The sequence below is a fragment of the Manis javanica genome, chromosome 5, assembly GCF_040802235.1.
Source record: "Manis javanica isolate MJ-LG chromosome 5, MJ_LKY, whole genome shotgun sequence".
NCBI classification, from domain to species: domain Eukaryota; kingdom Metazoa; phylum Chordata; class Mammalia; order Pholidota; family Manidae; genus Manis; species Manis javanica.
Window position 1 is genome coordinate 758863 of NC_133160.1, and position 16183 is coordinate 775045.

General features: G+C 62.4%; 1 protein-coding gene across 3 annotated transcripts; it reads right to left on the reverse strand.

Annotated features, from left to right (window-relative positions):
* Positions 1 to 1994: 1994 nt before the first annotated feature.
* On the reverse strand, positions 1995 to 14785 carry ARFGAP1 (ARF GTPase activating protein 1). Of its 3 annotated transcripts, XM_037006475.2 has the most exons (14): positions 14505 to 14785; positions 11870 to 11933; positions 11551 to 11660; positions 11216 to 11387; positions 10775 to 10875; positions 9951 to 10037; positions 9213 to 9309; positions 7682 to 7738; positions 6393 to 6425; positions 5403 to 5432; positions 4567 to 4623; positions 3963 to 4022; positions 3401 to 3474; positions 1995 to 2627 (listed from the first exon to the last, which is right to left on the reverse strand). In XM_037006475.2, the coding sequence occupies exons 2-14, from the start codon at positions 11927 to 11929 to the stop codon at positions 2312 to 2314; spliced, it is 1254 nt and encodes a 417-aa protein (XP_036862370.1). In that variant the 5' UTR covers positions 11930 to 11933; positions 14505 to 14785; the 3' UTR covers positions 1995 to 2311. The 3 variants fall into 3 exon arrangements, with proteins under 3 accessions (XP_036862370.1, XP_036862372.1, XP_036862373.1); XM_037006477.2 differs by lacking the exon at positions 5403 to 5432 and having other exon boundaries at positions 14505 to 14782; XM_037006478.2 differs by lacking the exons at positions 5403 to 5432; positions 6393 to 6425 and having other exon boundaries at positions 14505 to 14784.
* Positions 14786 to 16183: the final 1398 nt, after the last annotated feature.

A 16183-nucleotide genomic window follows, 5' to 3' on the forward strand; every position in this document is an offset into this window, starting at 1 on the left:
TGAACGGCTGGACCGATCAGGCTGGCCTCCTAGAGTCTGCATGCCAGAGGCCAGGGGGTCTCCCAGCAAACAGGCCAGTGCAGGTGGGCGGGACCTAAGGGGCTTCAGCCCACACCCCACATGGGACCACGCCTGCCCAGACTTGCCTCCCCACCTGGGACCCGCTGCCTTGGCCTGTCCAGCCTCAGCGCACCCACCCGGAAGTGCCGCGCCAGACAGGGTAACCCTTGGAGACCGCCCGGGAGACACTCCTGCTTTGGGCTTCCCGCAGCCTCTCCTGGCCACGGCACTCTGGCACCAGGTCCTCCATGAGGTGGCCTCAGGACACAGGCACAGATGGTGAGTGCAGGGGCTCTAGCGCCCCTGGCTGCCCCAAGCCTGGGGCTCACGCATCTGCCCAGGAGCCAGTCCCAGGGGACGGACATCCCCCGCCCCACCGGCCACCTTTTTCCTGGTGAGCATGCCGCCGGCACCTCCAGGAGCCCCATGCCATGCCTGGCCTGTCCCCCACTCACATCCACGTGGAAGTGGCCCTTTGGGGTGCACCCAGCCACCTCCACAGTGTTCTGCCCTTTACGGTGACGCAGTGATCCCCGTACAGGAGATGCTCAGGTGTGTGCACCCGTATGGCCAGGGGAGACCCCACAGGGCAGCACCTGTGGACAGCAAGGGCATCCATCTGCCCTGAGGGGTCCCAGGCTGTACATCCTGCATCCCAGAAGCAGGTCTGGAGAGCAGAGTGCCCACAGGGTTTCAGGCCTCCTCTCCAGTGGGTCTAAAACCTCAGGACACAGTCCCATTGCTGCCTTGGCGTCTGTGGGGCAGACTGGGTGACTTACTCCCAGTTGAACTTGGCTCCTGGTTGGGAAACCATAGAAAAACTGCCCGGAGGCCCCCCAAGTTGTGCAGATCAGGTTTCCAGCCAGACAGGTCAGTTCCAGGGTAGGAGTGTTGGGATCACATGCCCTCACCTGGCCCCACATCCTGAAGGGAGCTGACCTGACGGGCTCACGCAGGCAGCGCATCAGCCCTGCAGCAAAGGCCCTCAGCCCCAACCTGGCAGGCCAGCCATGCGTGGGCTTGGCTCTCGGTCTGACCTGGGGCTTTGTATCAGCCTAAGCCTCTGACCCCTAACCTCAGACACAAGCACAGCAGGCTGCTAGCTCAGTAACCGAGACCCTTAGGCAGTAGCTGAAGGCGTGGACACCCACACTGGGCACCCAACTCCTGTGGCTGTGTCCTAAGGAGGGAGGGCTGTGGGCACGGCTGGCTCCTGCCACTCCCGGCCTGGGGACAGACCCGAGATGGGGCTACATGGCCACCTGACACCCATCAGGAGATGAGCCTGCCCCACGAGGTAAGGGGCCACCAGCAGCTGGGGCAGGGCCTCTCCACAGACTGCACAGGTGGCCTCAGGCCCAGGGCCCCTAGCCAAAGCTTGGCTGACAGTGACCTGAGGGTCAGCAGACATGCCACGGGCAAGGATGGATGGCGTCACTTCTCACGCAGGGCTGTCAGAGTCAGTCTGATCACGGAAACGGAAAGCTGGCGTGAGCTCAAAGCCAGATGGGCCCTAGTGGCTGTGAGGCCCCAAGGATGGCACAGGGCAGAGGAGGCCCAGCAGGAGAGCAGCCACGTGCAGCTCAACACCGGATGGGCTCGGAGGGTGTGCTGGGCCCACCTTGTTGACTTCCCAGCTGTTCAGGAAGGAATCAGCTCAGACTGGCTCGGTTCAGGCGCTGATACCAGCTCCAGTGCCGGGGCAAGGCTGGAGCCCACAGGACCCTGGGCACTCATGGACCCAGTGGCAGACGAGGACGAGCCCCTGGGCTGAAGGTGTGCTCCCCAGCCCCCGGTCGGGGGTCCAGGAGGCAGCAGTGCAAGTCCTGGTGCAGCATGCCATGCTTCTGGCTGCAGAGCCTGGCCTTCTCTGCAAGAACCTGACTGGGGAGGCTGGAGACGCCCAGAGAACATGTGCCGTCACTGACGCCATGTGGCTGCAGGTGCCGCGAGGGGGTGTTTATTAGTGAGCACGCTGCAAAAATGACCAGGCGGCCAGTCTCTATGGCAGTAGAGCCCTGCCTCCACAGAGCCCTGGGCCCTGGCCCTGAGGGCCACCTGAAAATCCCAGGACAGCGGCCTGGTCTCTGCTCCCCCAGCCCCCGCGACCTCGGAGAGTGAGTGACCCCACGCACTGAGCGGCCCCAGGCCCAAGGTGCTGTCCCCACACCAGGCCTGTGTTTCTAGGGGCGAGTGGGAATGAGTGCGAGGCAGGTGGTAAGTGGACACAGCTGGGGTCGGCGGGCAGGGCCTACCAGTCCTGAGTGTCCCAGCCCTCATCGAGCACCACAGGTGGTGGGGCTGCCTTCCTAGCGGTCTTGGCTCGGCCCTCCCTGCCACCCCCACAGGTCTCCCCGCCACCGCTGTCGCTGTTCCTGTCGTTGGACGCGGAGCCTGAGCCCCACATGTCCCAGCTGTCAGAGCTTCTCTTCTCAGCCGAGGCATCAGCACACGTCCAGCTGTCGCTGCTTGGGGATCTGTGGGCCTTGCGGGGGTCAGCGCTCCCGAAGGCCTCCCAGAAGCTCTGGTCAATGGTGCTGTTCTGGTAGCTCTGGCCATCTGGGGGTCTTGGAGAGAGCGGAAGCTGCTGCAGGGGCCCCCAGCCACTGGCCCCCCAAGGCCCCGCAGCAGAGTGCCTGGCTGCCCCACAGTACCCGGCTACCTGAGGGCGGAGGAAGCCGAGGAAGCCTGGCCGTTGGGAGGCTCCACTAGGGAACCGAGGCTGCAGAGCCCATGGGGGGACTTGGGCCCCTGCCCCCACAGCCTCTGCCTGGCCAGGCCCACACAAAGTGGAGACGCTCTGAAGGGAAGCATAAGATGCTGTTTTTCTGCACCATGGAGGAAACTGGCTCAGGACAGGGGCTGCCCCTCAGGGAACCCCTCCTCTGAGCTGCTGCCCCCAAACCACAATCACATTACTTAATACACCCAACAGCACGTCAGGAAGAAAGTGATGGGACGTTCTGCCCATGAGCAAGAGAAAGGGGGTCCCTTCTGGTGGCGGCCGCTCCAGGCCCAACCTGCGGTCACTTCCCCATCAGGTCCCCAAGCACCCCACAGTGGGGCAGGAGAGAGAAAGCAAAGCCTGGGACGTGGGACAGAGTTGCTTACACCTGGCAGCTGCAGCAACCCAGCCTCCAGAGGGCCGGGGACCAGAGCTCGGCTGCCTGCGCCCCTGGGCCTCCTGCTGACCCCTCAGCCAGCCCCACGGGGCAGCGGCACTGACTGCTGGGGGCGTGGCACTGACCCTGATCCCCTGGGGGATGACACCTGCCTCCCAGAAGCCCCACGGGAGGAAACCATGGAAGGGAGCCCCCGCAGGACATGGTGCCTGGCCCACCTGTCTGAGTCCTCGGCTCTCCCGGAAAAAAGGGTGGTGACGTCGCGCCATCCCCTGCTGCCGACTCCCCGGGCCTGCAGGGGGTGGAGGTGGCGGCTCAGCCTGGGCTTGGGCACGTGCCCGTCCTGCCCAGAGACATGGAGCAGCTGAGACACGCCCAGTGGCAAAGCACTCGGCTCCCTGCCTTCAGCCTGGCGCAGCCAACAGGACCTGCCACAGGCAGGCGCCCACGTGGTGAGGCTATGACCTCTGGAGCTCACCAGAGAGGCGGGACGCGAGGCTGCTCCAAGCGGGCGCACGGAGGTCCCCACGGCCCTCCCCTGGTCCCGGAGCCTCATGCAGCTGGGCGACCAGCTGCCCCAGGCCATGCCGCGCACCCGGGCCGGGGCTCCCCCGGGAGAGAGTGCCAGGGCCCCTCAAGCCGTTCCCACACCCCTCCAGCTGCCAGTAACGCAGCAGCCCCCCAGCCCTCCTCATATTCCCAAGGACACTCGGCTGCGAGGTGCCCTCCAATATGGGGACTGGCTTCCAGTGGTGCCCGCTCTGGCAGGGCCTACCCTACCTTGGACGCCAACTGAGAGACACCATCGGACACATCATCAAAAATCTTTCCCTCCTTCACCTGCAGGGGTTAAGACAGCGCAGTCAGCTGAGCAGCAGAACCCACAGCACACCTATTACTGGCAGGCCCGTGGTGCTGCACCCCACAGGTTACCCCCAGCATGTGCCCTCCCCACCCCCGGAGAGGTGCAGGGATGGAGAGGGCACACAGTGCTGCAGCCCAGGGGTCCAAGGCAGAGTCCTGCCCTGGGGGTCTCGGTCACCCACGATCTCCTGGTGAGGATGGCACTGCCCCGAGTCCCCAGACCACTGAGAGCTGCTCTTGCCCAGTCAGAGCCTCCTCCACACACCACTGAGGTGAGCTGGGGGAGCTGGGGCAGGGCCCGGGGCTGAGGTGCACACCCACCGGGCAGGAGAGGACACCAGCCCTGAGGAGCAGGGTACAAGGCCAGGCCTCGCTGAGCTTGGGGATGGGGGCCTTTGGGAGCACGGGGTCTCCACGCACGGACAACACCCCCAACACCAGATGCCCACGGAATAAGGGTCTCTGGGTGGGGAGGAGGTACGCCCAGCAGGTCACTGGGCACCAGGTGCTGGCCCCTCACCTTCTCCTGGGCAGGTCTGAGGACGTTCTCATTCAGACTGTGGCCCAACTCTGAAGCCTGTTGGAAGGACAAAGGCAGGGAGTTGGTGGAGAGAAAAGCATGCCTGCCCAGGACACAGGTCTAGGGTCTGCTGCGAGCTCTGCCCACATCACACGGAGATGGCCCGCAGCACACAGGCTGCCTGCACTCGCAAGCAGTGACCCCGAGAACCCCGGCCGCACGGAGACCACAACTGCAGGCCTCCACACCACCGTGGGCAGGAGCCCAAGGACAGCAAGCCCTGGAGTCCACTCCAGGGTGCGAGGCCGCCTCCAGGGTCTTCCCATCCCTTGAGGGCCGTGCTGACGGCAGGTCGCATGCCACCCCACGCACATTGGGATGCAGACAGGAGCATCCTTTACCACTGGGGGGTGAGTGCCCACCTGCCCCATGGTGGGCAGGATGGAGCTGGCTTGCAGGGAAGGGGATGGAGCCAGAGGACACGTCAAGGCCAGTGGCAAGCTCAGGCTGGGGGCCGCAGAGGCCTCGCTGGGGTGGAGCCTCTTGGCTGTCAGGGCCTCTCCACTGAGATAAAACTCCTTTCAGTTATTTGGCTCAAGGTAATTAAAACATGGAAGGAATATCCTGCCAAGTAGGCCCGTGGGTCCCTGCAGGAGTTGCACCCCAGGGCTCTGGCCCAAGCACCGTGGACGGGCCAGCCAGGGCCCCAGGCAGGGTAGCTTGGGGGTGAGACCTCGCCGGCGCAGGCCCATGGCTGCAGCACACAGGGCGGCTCAAAGCAAAGCGCAGGCTGGGCAGACAAGGGGAACATGCACAGAGATGGTCACAAGCCTTACCGGCTCTGGCTGCTGCTTGGAGCCCCAAAACTTTACCCGGGTGGCATGGGAAGATGGATTAGAAGGGAGAGAAGGAAGGGGGAGAGAGGGGGAGAGAGGGTGGGAGGGGGAGAGAGAGAGAGAAAGAGAGAGAGAGAGAGAGAGAGGCGAGCAGCAGCATTTGGCAACAACCCGGAAGCATCTTGAGACATCATCCGGTTTCAGGGCACTGCCCTGACAGCATCCCCAGAGTGACTGGGAGAGCCGTTCACTGCCCAGTATGACCACTTCCACCCTCCAGCTTATGCTTTCTAGATCAGTGGGAGCAAGCAGTTCAGGACCAGAATGGGGTCCAGAGAGGATCGGCCTCAGACAGCAGCGCCTGTGCCCAATGCCTGACCTCCCTGCCTCCCTCCCGTGGGCTGGCAGCCCCGGTCAGGCCTGGGCCAGCCTCGCATGGCCACTGCCTTGTGCACGAGGCCCGCTCCCCAGCCTCCAGAGGACAGGCCAGCCCGCAGCCTGAGCTGCACAGGGATTGCCGGGGCCGCGAGCTAAGATCTGAAGGAACAAAGGCCTCCCCTACAACAAGACGCACTCACTGGGGACAGAGGGACACTTCCACAGAATCAGACCCACCGCCCCAGCCCACCTTCGGTTGCCCCGCACACAGCACAGCCTCAGCCACGCGAGCTCCCTTGTGCCCACTGGTGCAGGTACTGCCCCTTCAGTGAGAGGCCAGCTGCCCGGTGCCCAGGCTGCAGACACAGCCATGGTTTTGGCCCCAGGGCCCTCAGGGGATGCGACCTCTCAGCCCACCAGCCCACCTGCTAGGCCGTGGGCACCTACAGGGGTGTGCACCGCCCATGGGCTCAGGAGATCACGGGGACACAGGCCCACAGTGCCCCTCGGCACACACAACGTCCCTTTGTGAGCTCAGGGCCGGAGCACGCCCAGGCAGCCTGCGACGTCACACCAGAGCATAGAGAGCATGAAACCCAGAAGCTTTGTTACCTTCTGACTCGCCTGGGATCCAAATTTTGTGGCCTGGAAGGAAAGCAAAGGCTTTGAAAGGTCGGTGGCTGTGTCCCCCAGAAGCTCAGATGGACACCCGGTCCAGATCCATCTCCTGACAGTCCCTCGCCCACAGGAGTTCCAAGGGTCCCTCAACGCTGCCCACTAGAAGGCCATCCCAGGAGGGGGCCCATGACCGCCCAGAGCCTCTGCCCTCCTCGCACAGGGATGCGGGGACTTGCAGCTGCAGGATGGCCACCTCGGCCCACCTTTTCCCACAGACCCCCGCTCAGGGCCAGTGTGGTCCAGTCACGCTGTGCAGCTTTGTGCAGCATCCCGATGGCTTAACAAAGATGGAATGGCAGGGACCCAAATAGTCCCCTGTAAGGCACCTGGACCCCAGGGACCACAGCCTCCTTCAGAAGCAAGCCCCACTGCCAAGCCTCTTGGGCCTCCTCCCCTCCTGTGAGCCACCATGACAACTCCCTCCCTGGCTGGACAGAGAAGGACATGGCATAGCGGCCACCGCAAGTACCAGGAGGTGTTCACTGCACCCTCACACCAGCCAGGCCGGCCCACCCGTGGGCCCCGCTGGCTGTCTGGGCAGCTGTGGGCCCGAGCTCACTGGCTCTGGTCCTCAGAACACTCCAGCCATGGTTCTTACAGGGCCTGTCTGCTCTGGGTCTGTGCACCAGGGCCGCCTGCGTCCCTGCTCCGGGCTCTCCCTCCTGCCACCTGCCTCCACAGCCTAGCCCATGATCCCCTTCTGGGGATGCCTTCATACAGGCTTCTCGCCTGCTCCCTCCTGCCCGGCACCCATCAGGTCACTGCCCAAAACCCAGCATGTTCCCACTGTCCACTGTGCACCCTTGGGCTGCGGAGCAGGCCAGGGGGCAGGAACTCAGACTGCTGGCTCTGCCCTGGGTGCCCAGCAGCAGAGATTCAGGCTGAAGGGCCACCACCTGTGACCCTTGGCCTGGATGGGCGTGTGTCTGCAGCACAGGATGCCCCCAGCATGGCATATCTTTTCTTCTAGAGCCAGGCATCCTCTGCAAACAGATCATCTCCAGCATGCAGACACATCCACTATTAAAGCAAAAGACTTTGGTGCGGACTTGGGAACTGGCTGGGGCAGATGAGCCCCAGGGGAGGTGGACATGTGGCCCTGGGCACAGGAGGGGAGCCTGTGGCCCTGAACACCCAGCACCCTTTGGCCAGAACCTTCTCCCAGGTCAGACAGTGCAGCCTGTGTGAGTTCTGTGGGCAGCGTGCTGAGATCGGTTACTTACACCCTCCTTGGCGGCTGAGGCGATCCTGCTTGCTCCCGTGGCTAGGCTGCTCCAGCCCTGAGAGGACAAAACAGAGGTCACGTCAGGTCCCACACGCGGCTGCTTGGAAGGCTCTGCCCTCCAGGCCATCCAGCTTGCCACCCTCCTCGCCAAGGAGGGTCTGTCTAAGCGCAGCAGTAAGGCCACTCCGGAGGGCTCCTCACCCACCCATGGCCCCTCTGCAGGAAGGGTGGCCCTCCTGTCACAGGCACTCCACATGCCACACACTGCCGCCCCTGCCCAGCCCGGCCCCACCCCAGAGCCTCCCTCCTGGGGGCGAGGACCCAGGACCCAGTCCAAACAGACAGCCTGGGTGCAGGGGCCGCCCCCTGCAACCTGTTCTCCTGTGCCTCCAAGTGTTTCCAGAATAAATCACAGCTATTTAGAAATACAAGTGCCTCATAAATCCCAACTTAGCCTCATCCTCTTAAAGCCGACGCAGAACCCCTTGCTCTGGGAGACAGCACGGTCAGCTGCTTCTCTGGGAATCAAAGGTCCACAGGAGGGGGACAGAGACACCGAACACCCCACCCCGGGGCTGCCTTTTAAACATCAACTGGCACCACAGGCTTGAGGCTAAACGTTTGCCTTTGTTCCCTGGAGAAGACTCGGCAAGGCCTGAGGGGTGGTGCCCTTGGCTGCCTGCACCCCAGTCAGCCCCTCCAGGCCTCGATCAGAGCCGGGACTGGCAATGGGGCGCCTCAGCAGTTTTGAATATTTCTGAACAAGCTCATTCACTTTTGGAATGATGTGTGTGGTGCCAAGGGGACAGTGTGAAGGGGGCGCAGGACCTCCCGCCACACACGTGGTTCACTCCTTGGTGCACATGGTGCCAGGGACCATCCTGGCTTCCACCTCCCACATTCCACCCATTCTCTGCTCTTGCCGTGTCCGCTGGTCATGCAAGAAACCCTGCCCTGTTAGTGGGAAGGGCCCCCATTCTGGCCTTTTAACGGGACAGACACGCCGGCTGTCATCTCACCCGCCCTCTCTGAATGGACCCTTGGTGGTGTGCGACTGCTGAACTCACAGACAGCACTGCGACGAACAGAAACCATCGGCAAAAGCCAGTTTCCTTGGAAAATGACCTGGAGTGCCGGAGCACAGGGAGGGCCATGCACATGTAGCTGAGGGAGCCATTCCCAGGGGTGCTGGGGCCCAGCGGCTTCCGAGGGCTTCACCTCTGCCACTGAAGGTGTGTCTTGTCTCTACAGGGCCGGCCCACGGAGCAGCACAGGGGCCAGCGCTCACGGGCAGGCCACTTGCAGCTGTGCCTGGTGCCCTAAGAGAGAACCACCACCGGCAGGCCCAGGGGGCACTGGTGCTTAGGGGGAAACATGCCTCCTTAAATTTGGAACACATCTGGATCCACGTAACATGAACCACATTTGAAAAGAAGTTTCAGAGAAGGAAGGGGGCAGGGCCCGGCCAGAACAGGATCAGCTCCCCACCCCACCTCCTGGGCCCTGGCACTGGCCCCCAGGCTTCTCACCGAGTACAGGGATGCCATGGCGCTGTTGAGCAGGTCGTCTTCCCTCTTCTGAGGTGGCACCGTGTTCCCAAACCCCACATAGCGGTTCTCCGAGGCCCTGACAGAAAACACAAGCACGCATGCTGTTCCTGCAGGCTGAGGGGTGGAAGGCAGCCCCCAGGTGCCCCCGAAGGCCACGACGCACACACACCCACGCAGTGGGAGAACACTGCACATGGCCTGGCCACACACGGGGTCAGGCTTCCTCTGCTCCCTGAAAAGGACTCCTGCTGTGCCCAGCAGGAACCCCAGCAAGACCCAAAGCCAACACCATGGCTGCAGAACAGCAAACAGCTGGATCTGGCAGCTCTAGGAACAGAAGCTTGTCTACAGGGCAGACAGCGCCCAGCAAGCAAAACATATTCTGTCTCTGCCACGTATTAGGTTTTCTACTAGTGACCCCTCTTCTAACCTGGGCTGGCCCAGAGCCTGCCACACTCAGGACTCGCTGATTCTGTGCCCCTGCCCGTAGAAAGCAGCAGGCCCCAGACACCCTCGCAGGGGCAGTCCTGCTCCAAGGGGCCAGATCCCCATGGCTTGAGTCTGCCTGGGCCTCCCCAGGCCTCCCAAGTGCCCACCACCCGCCCAGCCTCGGCAAGCCGGCCTGAGCCTCCCCCTCAGCCCAGCCCAGCCACCCCCTTCCAGTCCCTCCAGCCTGGCCACTCAAGCCCCCTGGCCCCCAGCTGCTGCAGGCCTCACCCCTGACAGGAGCCAAGGTCATCGTTAAGCCAGTCTTCAAAAGCCTTGTCCGACGAGGCACCTGGGTTCTGTGGCTGCCCAGAGGCTCTGAAACAGAGTCCAGCATCAAAGGTCGGGGAAGCCCACAGAGGGCGGCAGACGCCACTGGGACCCCCAGGGTCTCTGGTGGGTGCACATCTGTCTTCCTGGGCTGGGTCCCAGCTCTACCCACAATAGGCTCAGGCTGTGTGCTGAAGCTGGCAAGGGACACAGAGGCACGCCAGCCCCCAGCAGGGCCTCAGCAGCGGCTCCATGTGTCTGTCCGCCACAGCGGGGCAGCAGGGCAGAGGGCCAAGGCTGAAGCCAGCCCTTCAGGTGTGGTCCAGTGGGGATGCTCAATATAAAATGTGGAGGAGAAGGGGAGGGGCACTGGGTATCCAGAACACCAGCCTCCAACACGTGAGAACACAGAGCATCTGCACAGGGACCAGCCCACGACAGTGCATCTGAGCTCTCGGTAGGAAGGCAACCCTCACACAGGACAAAGGGACATAAACGCCTGGCCAGGCCTTTGCCTGCAGAACTGCAGGTAAGTTGTGGGCACTTGTCTGGAAGGCTCTGCATTGAACTGGCACCTGAGGGGTGGGAGGGTGGTGCATTTTATTTTAGACACGTCTTTACTGTCTGAATTTTTGCGAAAAGCTTGTGTTGCCCAGCAACCTAAAAAGTTTTTCCGAAGGACTTTTGGGAGGAGTTCGCAGGTTGAGCTGCTCCCGCAACAGCATGGGATTCCTTAGCTGTGGCTGCAAACACAGAGCCCAACTCGAGGCCAGCAGAGTAGATACCGGAGGGTGGTGGACGGCAGCATCTTAGGCTGGGGTGGGGTCCAGTTCTGCGCAGGCGATGACTCCAGGGACCATTCTCTGCCTTCGGCCAGAGTGGCCACCTGCCAAGTGCACCAGGGATTGGTGAGCCTGGAAGCAGCAGGGGCAGCCATGGATGCCGTCTGCTCCAGGGCATGCTGGTGTGCCCCACGAGCAGCCCCTGCCAGGCTGGGTGCCCCCAGAAACAGGAGACTGGGCCTCAGCCCAACTCGCTGGCAGTTCTTGGTTAGAGACTCCAACCCCAAGTGCCTTGGACCCGCCGATCTGTCCCCCAAATGACATCCCGTGTGCATGTGGGCTGTGCATGGCCTCAGGGGTGTTAGAGCCCACAGAAGAACCACGAAGCCCAGGACCACTGAGGCGGCCAGCAGCTGAGCCCCACCAGCAGCAGGCCCCCCTCACCTTGTCCCTGAAGAGGGCCGCAGCTCTGCTGCTGTACTTCTCCTGCAGGGACCAGCAGGGGTCGTAGTCCTCCTGAGACTCCAGGAACTCTCGGAACTTGGTGTTCCCCCCAGCCTGCATCTTCGCGAGCTCCGCATCCTTCCACTTGTCCATGGTGACAGAGCGCACAAAGCTGAGGGCAGAAGGCACTCTTACTGCCAGCAGCAGGGGCCAGGAGCCCACTGCAACCAGCCCGCGAGTCAGACACCTGTGTTCCCTGGGACAGGAGCTCGTGGTGTGATACCCACAGGCACGCGGCGCTGGGGAGGCCCCGACAGTGGGGGCGCAGGGCTGACCTGAGGTGCACGCCGAGCCCGCGGTGCTTCCCCGAGCACTCCAGGCAGATCCAGATGCCGTAGGTCACACTCACCCACTGTGGGTTGAACGCACCACACTCAAAACACACCTGCAAAGAGGGCCACATATAAGTCACCAGGCGGCTCAGGGCAGGGCCCAAGGCCCCCAGTAACCCAGCGGTGGCCCCTAAAAGGGGCAGAGGAGAGGCGGGCTTCAAGACTAACAGTGACGGGGCAGGGTGGGGGACTCTGAGGCTGCAGGCACCTTCTGAGGGGGCAGCTAAACCCAACCCAGTGTCACGGAGCAGCAGGCACTTACGTTGTTTTCATCATGTGCCCTGACTTCTTTGAGCACCTTCCTGGTTCTTGGGCTGGCCATGGTGCTGCCGAAGAGAAAAAGAGCTTTGAAAACTTACAAGCAGGTACTTTACAGGAAAACCACTACCAGGAAAATTCACCCGAGCTGTGCAGAAGCCAGAGTGTGGTCCCACTACTTAACAACGGCAGCACTGGAGCCCTCCATGGAGGAACCTGCTCTCCACCTATAAGAGAGACCAGCATCCCCAGTGCTCCCAGGCCAGCGGTAGCGCAGCTGCTGGGAATGACGTGATTACTGGGTCACCTCACTCAAACGTCATGTACCAAGACCATACAGTTCACAAACAGTCTTCTTCTGACGGAGCCTGCAGCAAGGGGTGATCTTTATGAAACACGCACAGAGAGGCCACTAAATCTGATTTCTCACCTGAAGGGGGGACACACTCTGATAACCTTTGAAGACAGGGAGCCCTGAATTCTCCACACCCCACACCAACCCTCCTCCTCCCCAGCTAGCATGGGTCAGAAGCGGTGGCCCCCACTGATGTGTGGAGGCTGGCCTGAGGGAGGGTCTGCAGGTGGGTCCCTCATGGGCCTTGTGAAGGATGGAGGGACAGCACGGCCACAGCAGGCACACCTGCCACCACGCCTCATGGGGACACTGCTGGGGAACAGCAGCCACCTGTCTCGGTGACTCATAACCATGGCACAGCCCAACTTCAACTGGTGGCCCACTGCATCATGACCAGGAAAACCTCAGAGAGATTCAAGCTGGAGGAGACGGCAGAGCCGAGCACAACAGTGGACATGAACTAACCCGCAGTCTTGCACACACCACGCTGACGGGCTCCGGGTTTCAGGCCACCTCCACCACCGCCAGCTCATGCCTGGCATCTCTGAAGCTCGCCCTTCCCTGGCTTGTGAATGGAACCTGTGAGCTGTGGCCTCTGACACCCAAGGCAACACATGCTCTGGGAACCTGGAAGGACTCACAGCGCCACACCGCTGCTACCTCACTGCTGTACACGAGAGGACTGCCCTGTACCCCATCTTTAATCTGAGTATGCAGAAGTGAGTTACTGCTGAGGGAACCCCGGCTTTCCACACAACCGGATTTTGGAGCTCTGGAAGTTCACGATGCCTAATGCTCATTTTCGGCAGGTGGAAGTCAGAAAGTACACGTTTGTTTTCTTTCATTACGGAAACAAAACCCAGAGTCCACTCTGAGCTCCTGTGCGGTTCTGGGCTGCGTGACAGTCTTCTGAAACCCTCAGATCACAGGGCAAATTCCTGAGCTTATAATCCTGGTCCGACCCATTCGGGCGGAATACCATCATCATGCAAGAGACGGCCCCAAAGCAGGGGAGGCTGGGATGGGTGACCACACCCTTGGAGACGTCCTGCTGGGTTTGAGTCCATAAAGCCCTCTGCACACATTTATCTCGTTGGTGACCACTAGGGAGCCCCAGGGGGCTGGTGCACGGGGCTGTCAGGTACAACTGCCCCATGCAAGTCTCCACACTCAGCCCTGAGCCCTTGAAGTGTGTCAGAGCTCACATTCTGGTCAACGGGACATGGCCCAACTGAAGTCGGCACCGGGGTGAGCCTGCTCTGAATTTCTAACTGTGTGAAACAAAAAAAGGCAGAGTGAACGTTTGTAGAACTACTAGAGAGAAAATATGTGAAAAGTAACGGACTTGCCTTGGGCTTGAGGGGGGCTCCCCAGTGACCAGTTCTGGACGTGGGTGCCTTTAGTTCTCTGCAGTGCCGACTTCAATACAGGAAAACAAATACCTCCTAACTTTCTAAGCGATAAATACACTTTGCCTTGAAAATTAACCCAAGAATCCTGTTTTAATGTTGAAAACACAACGAAGTAGCTTTCTATGAGTGGACCTAAGTTCAGAGAAAGCAGAGCCAAACAAGGCAGTTTTTCTGAGTTCATGAAGTTGGTCCCTTGGTCCCCAGGCTGTTACACAGGTGACAGAAATAGTAACCCTCCTTCCCAGAAACGGCTGGAAGCGCCAAAGCGCCCGTGTGTAAGAACAGCTCTTTTCCATCCTAACAAACAGTGCTTCTGGACTCTGGCTGGGCATGGCCCCGGGAGCGGGGGCCAAAGCCACCCCAAGCCGGTCACCCCTGGGCCCGCAGGTGGGCTAGGCCTGCACTGCGTGGGCACGACTGCTTCTCAGACCTGGCAGTCCGCATGCAGTCGTGGAACAGGGCAGACGAGAAGCACAGTTCCACCTAAACCCATGAAAACTGCAGAAGAACGTGACGTCCCTCCCTGGTTTCTTTTCCCTCCCCCAGGGGCATCCATCAGCCCCAAAGCAAAGGAGGAGAGGTAACCGAAGCAGACCGGCTGCCCTGTACGATGCGACTCGCCTCCCAGCATCAGGGCAGAGCCCTTCGGCCTTCAGACCCTGCGTCCAGGCCGGGTCAGGCGTCTGGAGGAGGGGACAGGGGCAGGGCCCGGCTCACCCCGCGCAGTCGGTGTGGGCGGGCAGGGGCTCGTGACTATGGGGGATTCCAGACCCTGAGGTGGAGCGCGCGGGGCGGAGGGGCTGGGGTCCCGGCCGGCGTCGCCGAGCCGTGCCCGGGGCGCGGGCGCCGGGGACCTCGGGCCGCGCGCTTACCGGCGGGCTAGATCCAAGAGGGGTCCGGGCAGTGTCGAGTCGGGGTCCAAGCAGGGTCGGGCCGACGTCGATCGGAGTCCGGGCAGAGCAATCGGCGGTCTTGGCGAGGTCCGGACGAGGTTGAGCCGGGGTCCAAGCGGAGTCCAAGTGGGACCGGGCCGACGGCGATCGGGCTCGGGGCAGGGTGGAGCCGGGGTCCAAGCGGGGTCGGGCCGCGCAGCGAGCAGCTCCGAGGACGCGCGCCGGCCGCCCGCCCCGCCGCCACCGGCTTCCGGCTACGTTGCGCTCGCAATGCATCACGGGACACCAGGGCAGGACTTCCGCCTCCGCCCGCGGCGGGCCGCGCGGCCACCCGTCGTCATGGGGACGCGGTGGGCGGGGTCCCGGCGGAGCGGCGAGGGTCTTCGCTGGGGTGCGGCCGCGGACGACCGAGGCGGGGTCGGGCGGCGGCGGCGGCGGCGGGGCCCTGAGGGCCTGGGGACCGACCGCAGTCCCCGGGGCGACACGGAAGGGGCGCCCTGTGCGCCCTGGGATCAGGTCAGGACGGGGCCGCGACGGTTCACACGGGCGCTGGCGGGGAAGGCGCGGTGGTCCCGGGAAACGGGGAAGAGCGGCGGGAGCCCGGGGCTGGAGCGCGCAGCCCCGAGAAGCGCCAGGGAGGACCCGGGGCTCCGGAAGGACCGCCCGCGGGCCGCTGCCCCGACGACTGCCGTCTTCGGTGAGGGCGTCGGCAGCCCAAGGCGGCCGCGCCCCTAGCCTGTCACCCCGGGCTGACTGCCTCCCGCGGGCCGAGGCGGCCCCGGTTCCGCCGGAGAAGGGCGCGGAGTGGGAGCGGAGCAGCAGCTGGAGAGGCGGGCAGGCGCAGATCCCGCACACTGGCGACGGTCTAAAGAAAGAACCGCTGGAAGTGGTTCTCTTGGGGTGGGGGGCGCGGTATGACTGCAAATTGCCGGAGACCAAAAGGCCCTCACCCGCAAAATGGTGAACTTCCCGCTTCTCTTCCGGGTCCTCTGCTCCCGCCGGCGCCAACCAAGGCCCAATCACCCCTCTACACCTTCCCACCGGCACCATCTAAAAGCCAATTGTTTTTTTGACCCGCCCCTTCCTTCCTAACCTGTATAAATTGAGCCTGCAAACAATAAACTGTGCCAGCTTGATCAGACATCGTGTCTTGCTGCTCGTTCTTTGTGTCCCTTGCTTGTTTCATTTCTGCAGGCGTCTCTGGCTACACCCCACGTTCGTCCCGCGGGACGGGACAGACTGGCGCCCAACGTGGGGCACCCCGGGACCTGAGACTCCTGCTGAAATGTCTGCTCGTAAGCCCTGGCCAGGCATTCATTTGAGTCATCGCACGGGTATTCACCTGATGTCGACTCTGCGTTGAGGATCACTGCGGCTCACCCGTCCGTAATACAGATCCCGGAGAGGTGAGTAGACGCATCCCCCAAGCAAGCATCTTAAATACCTCTTGTGAGTTCTCACTGATCCCCTCCCTCTAGTTTGCTGCCGCGATTTATTCCTTGTCCTGTCCTCTGGTTGTTCCTCTCTGAAAACCTTGTGCTTACTTTGGGCTAACGGTCGTTCACCTCTAGGGCCTGCACGAAGGACTCTGACTACAGAGGCCCTGCCCTAGAGGGTCCCAGCAGGCGGATTATACTTGCTGGCCGTCCTACTTAAGC

What these genes read in the sequence shown, in the direction of transcription:
- ARFGAP1 (XM_037006475.2), bottom strand. Translation starts at nt 11,929, where the DNA reads ATGGCCAGCCCAAGAACCAGGAAGGTGCTCAAAGAAGTCAGGGCACAT. An exon ending in GACCTTGGCTCCTGTCAGGG is followed by an intron (nt 9,310 to 9,950) that starts GTGAGGCCTGCA and finishes GTTTTCTGTCAG; the next exon opens with GGCCTCGGAGAACCGCTATG. An exon ending in CCTCAGCCGCCAAGGAGGGT is followed by an intron (nt 6,426 to 7,681) that starts GTAAGTAACCGA and finishes CTTTCCTTCCAG; the next exon opens with GCCACAAAATTTGGATCCCA.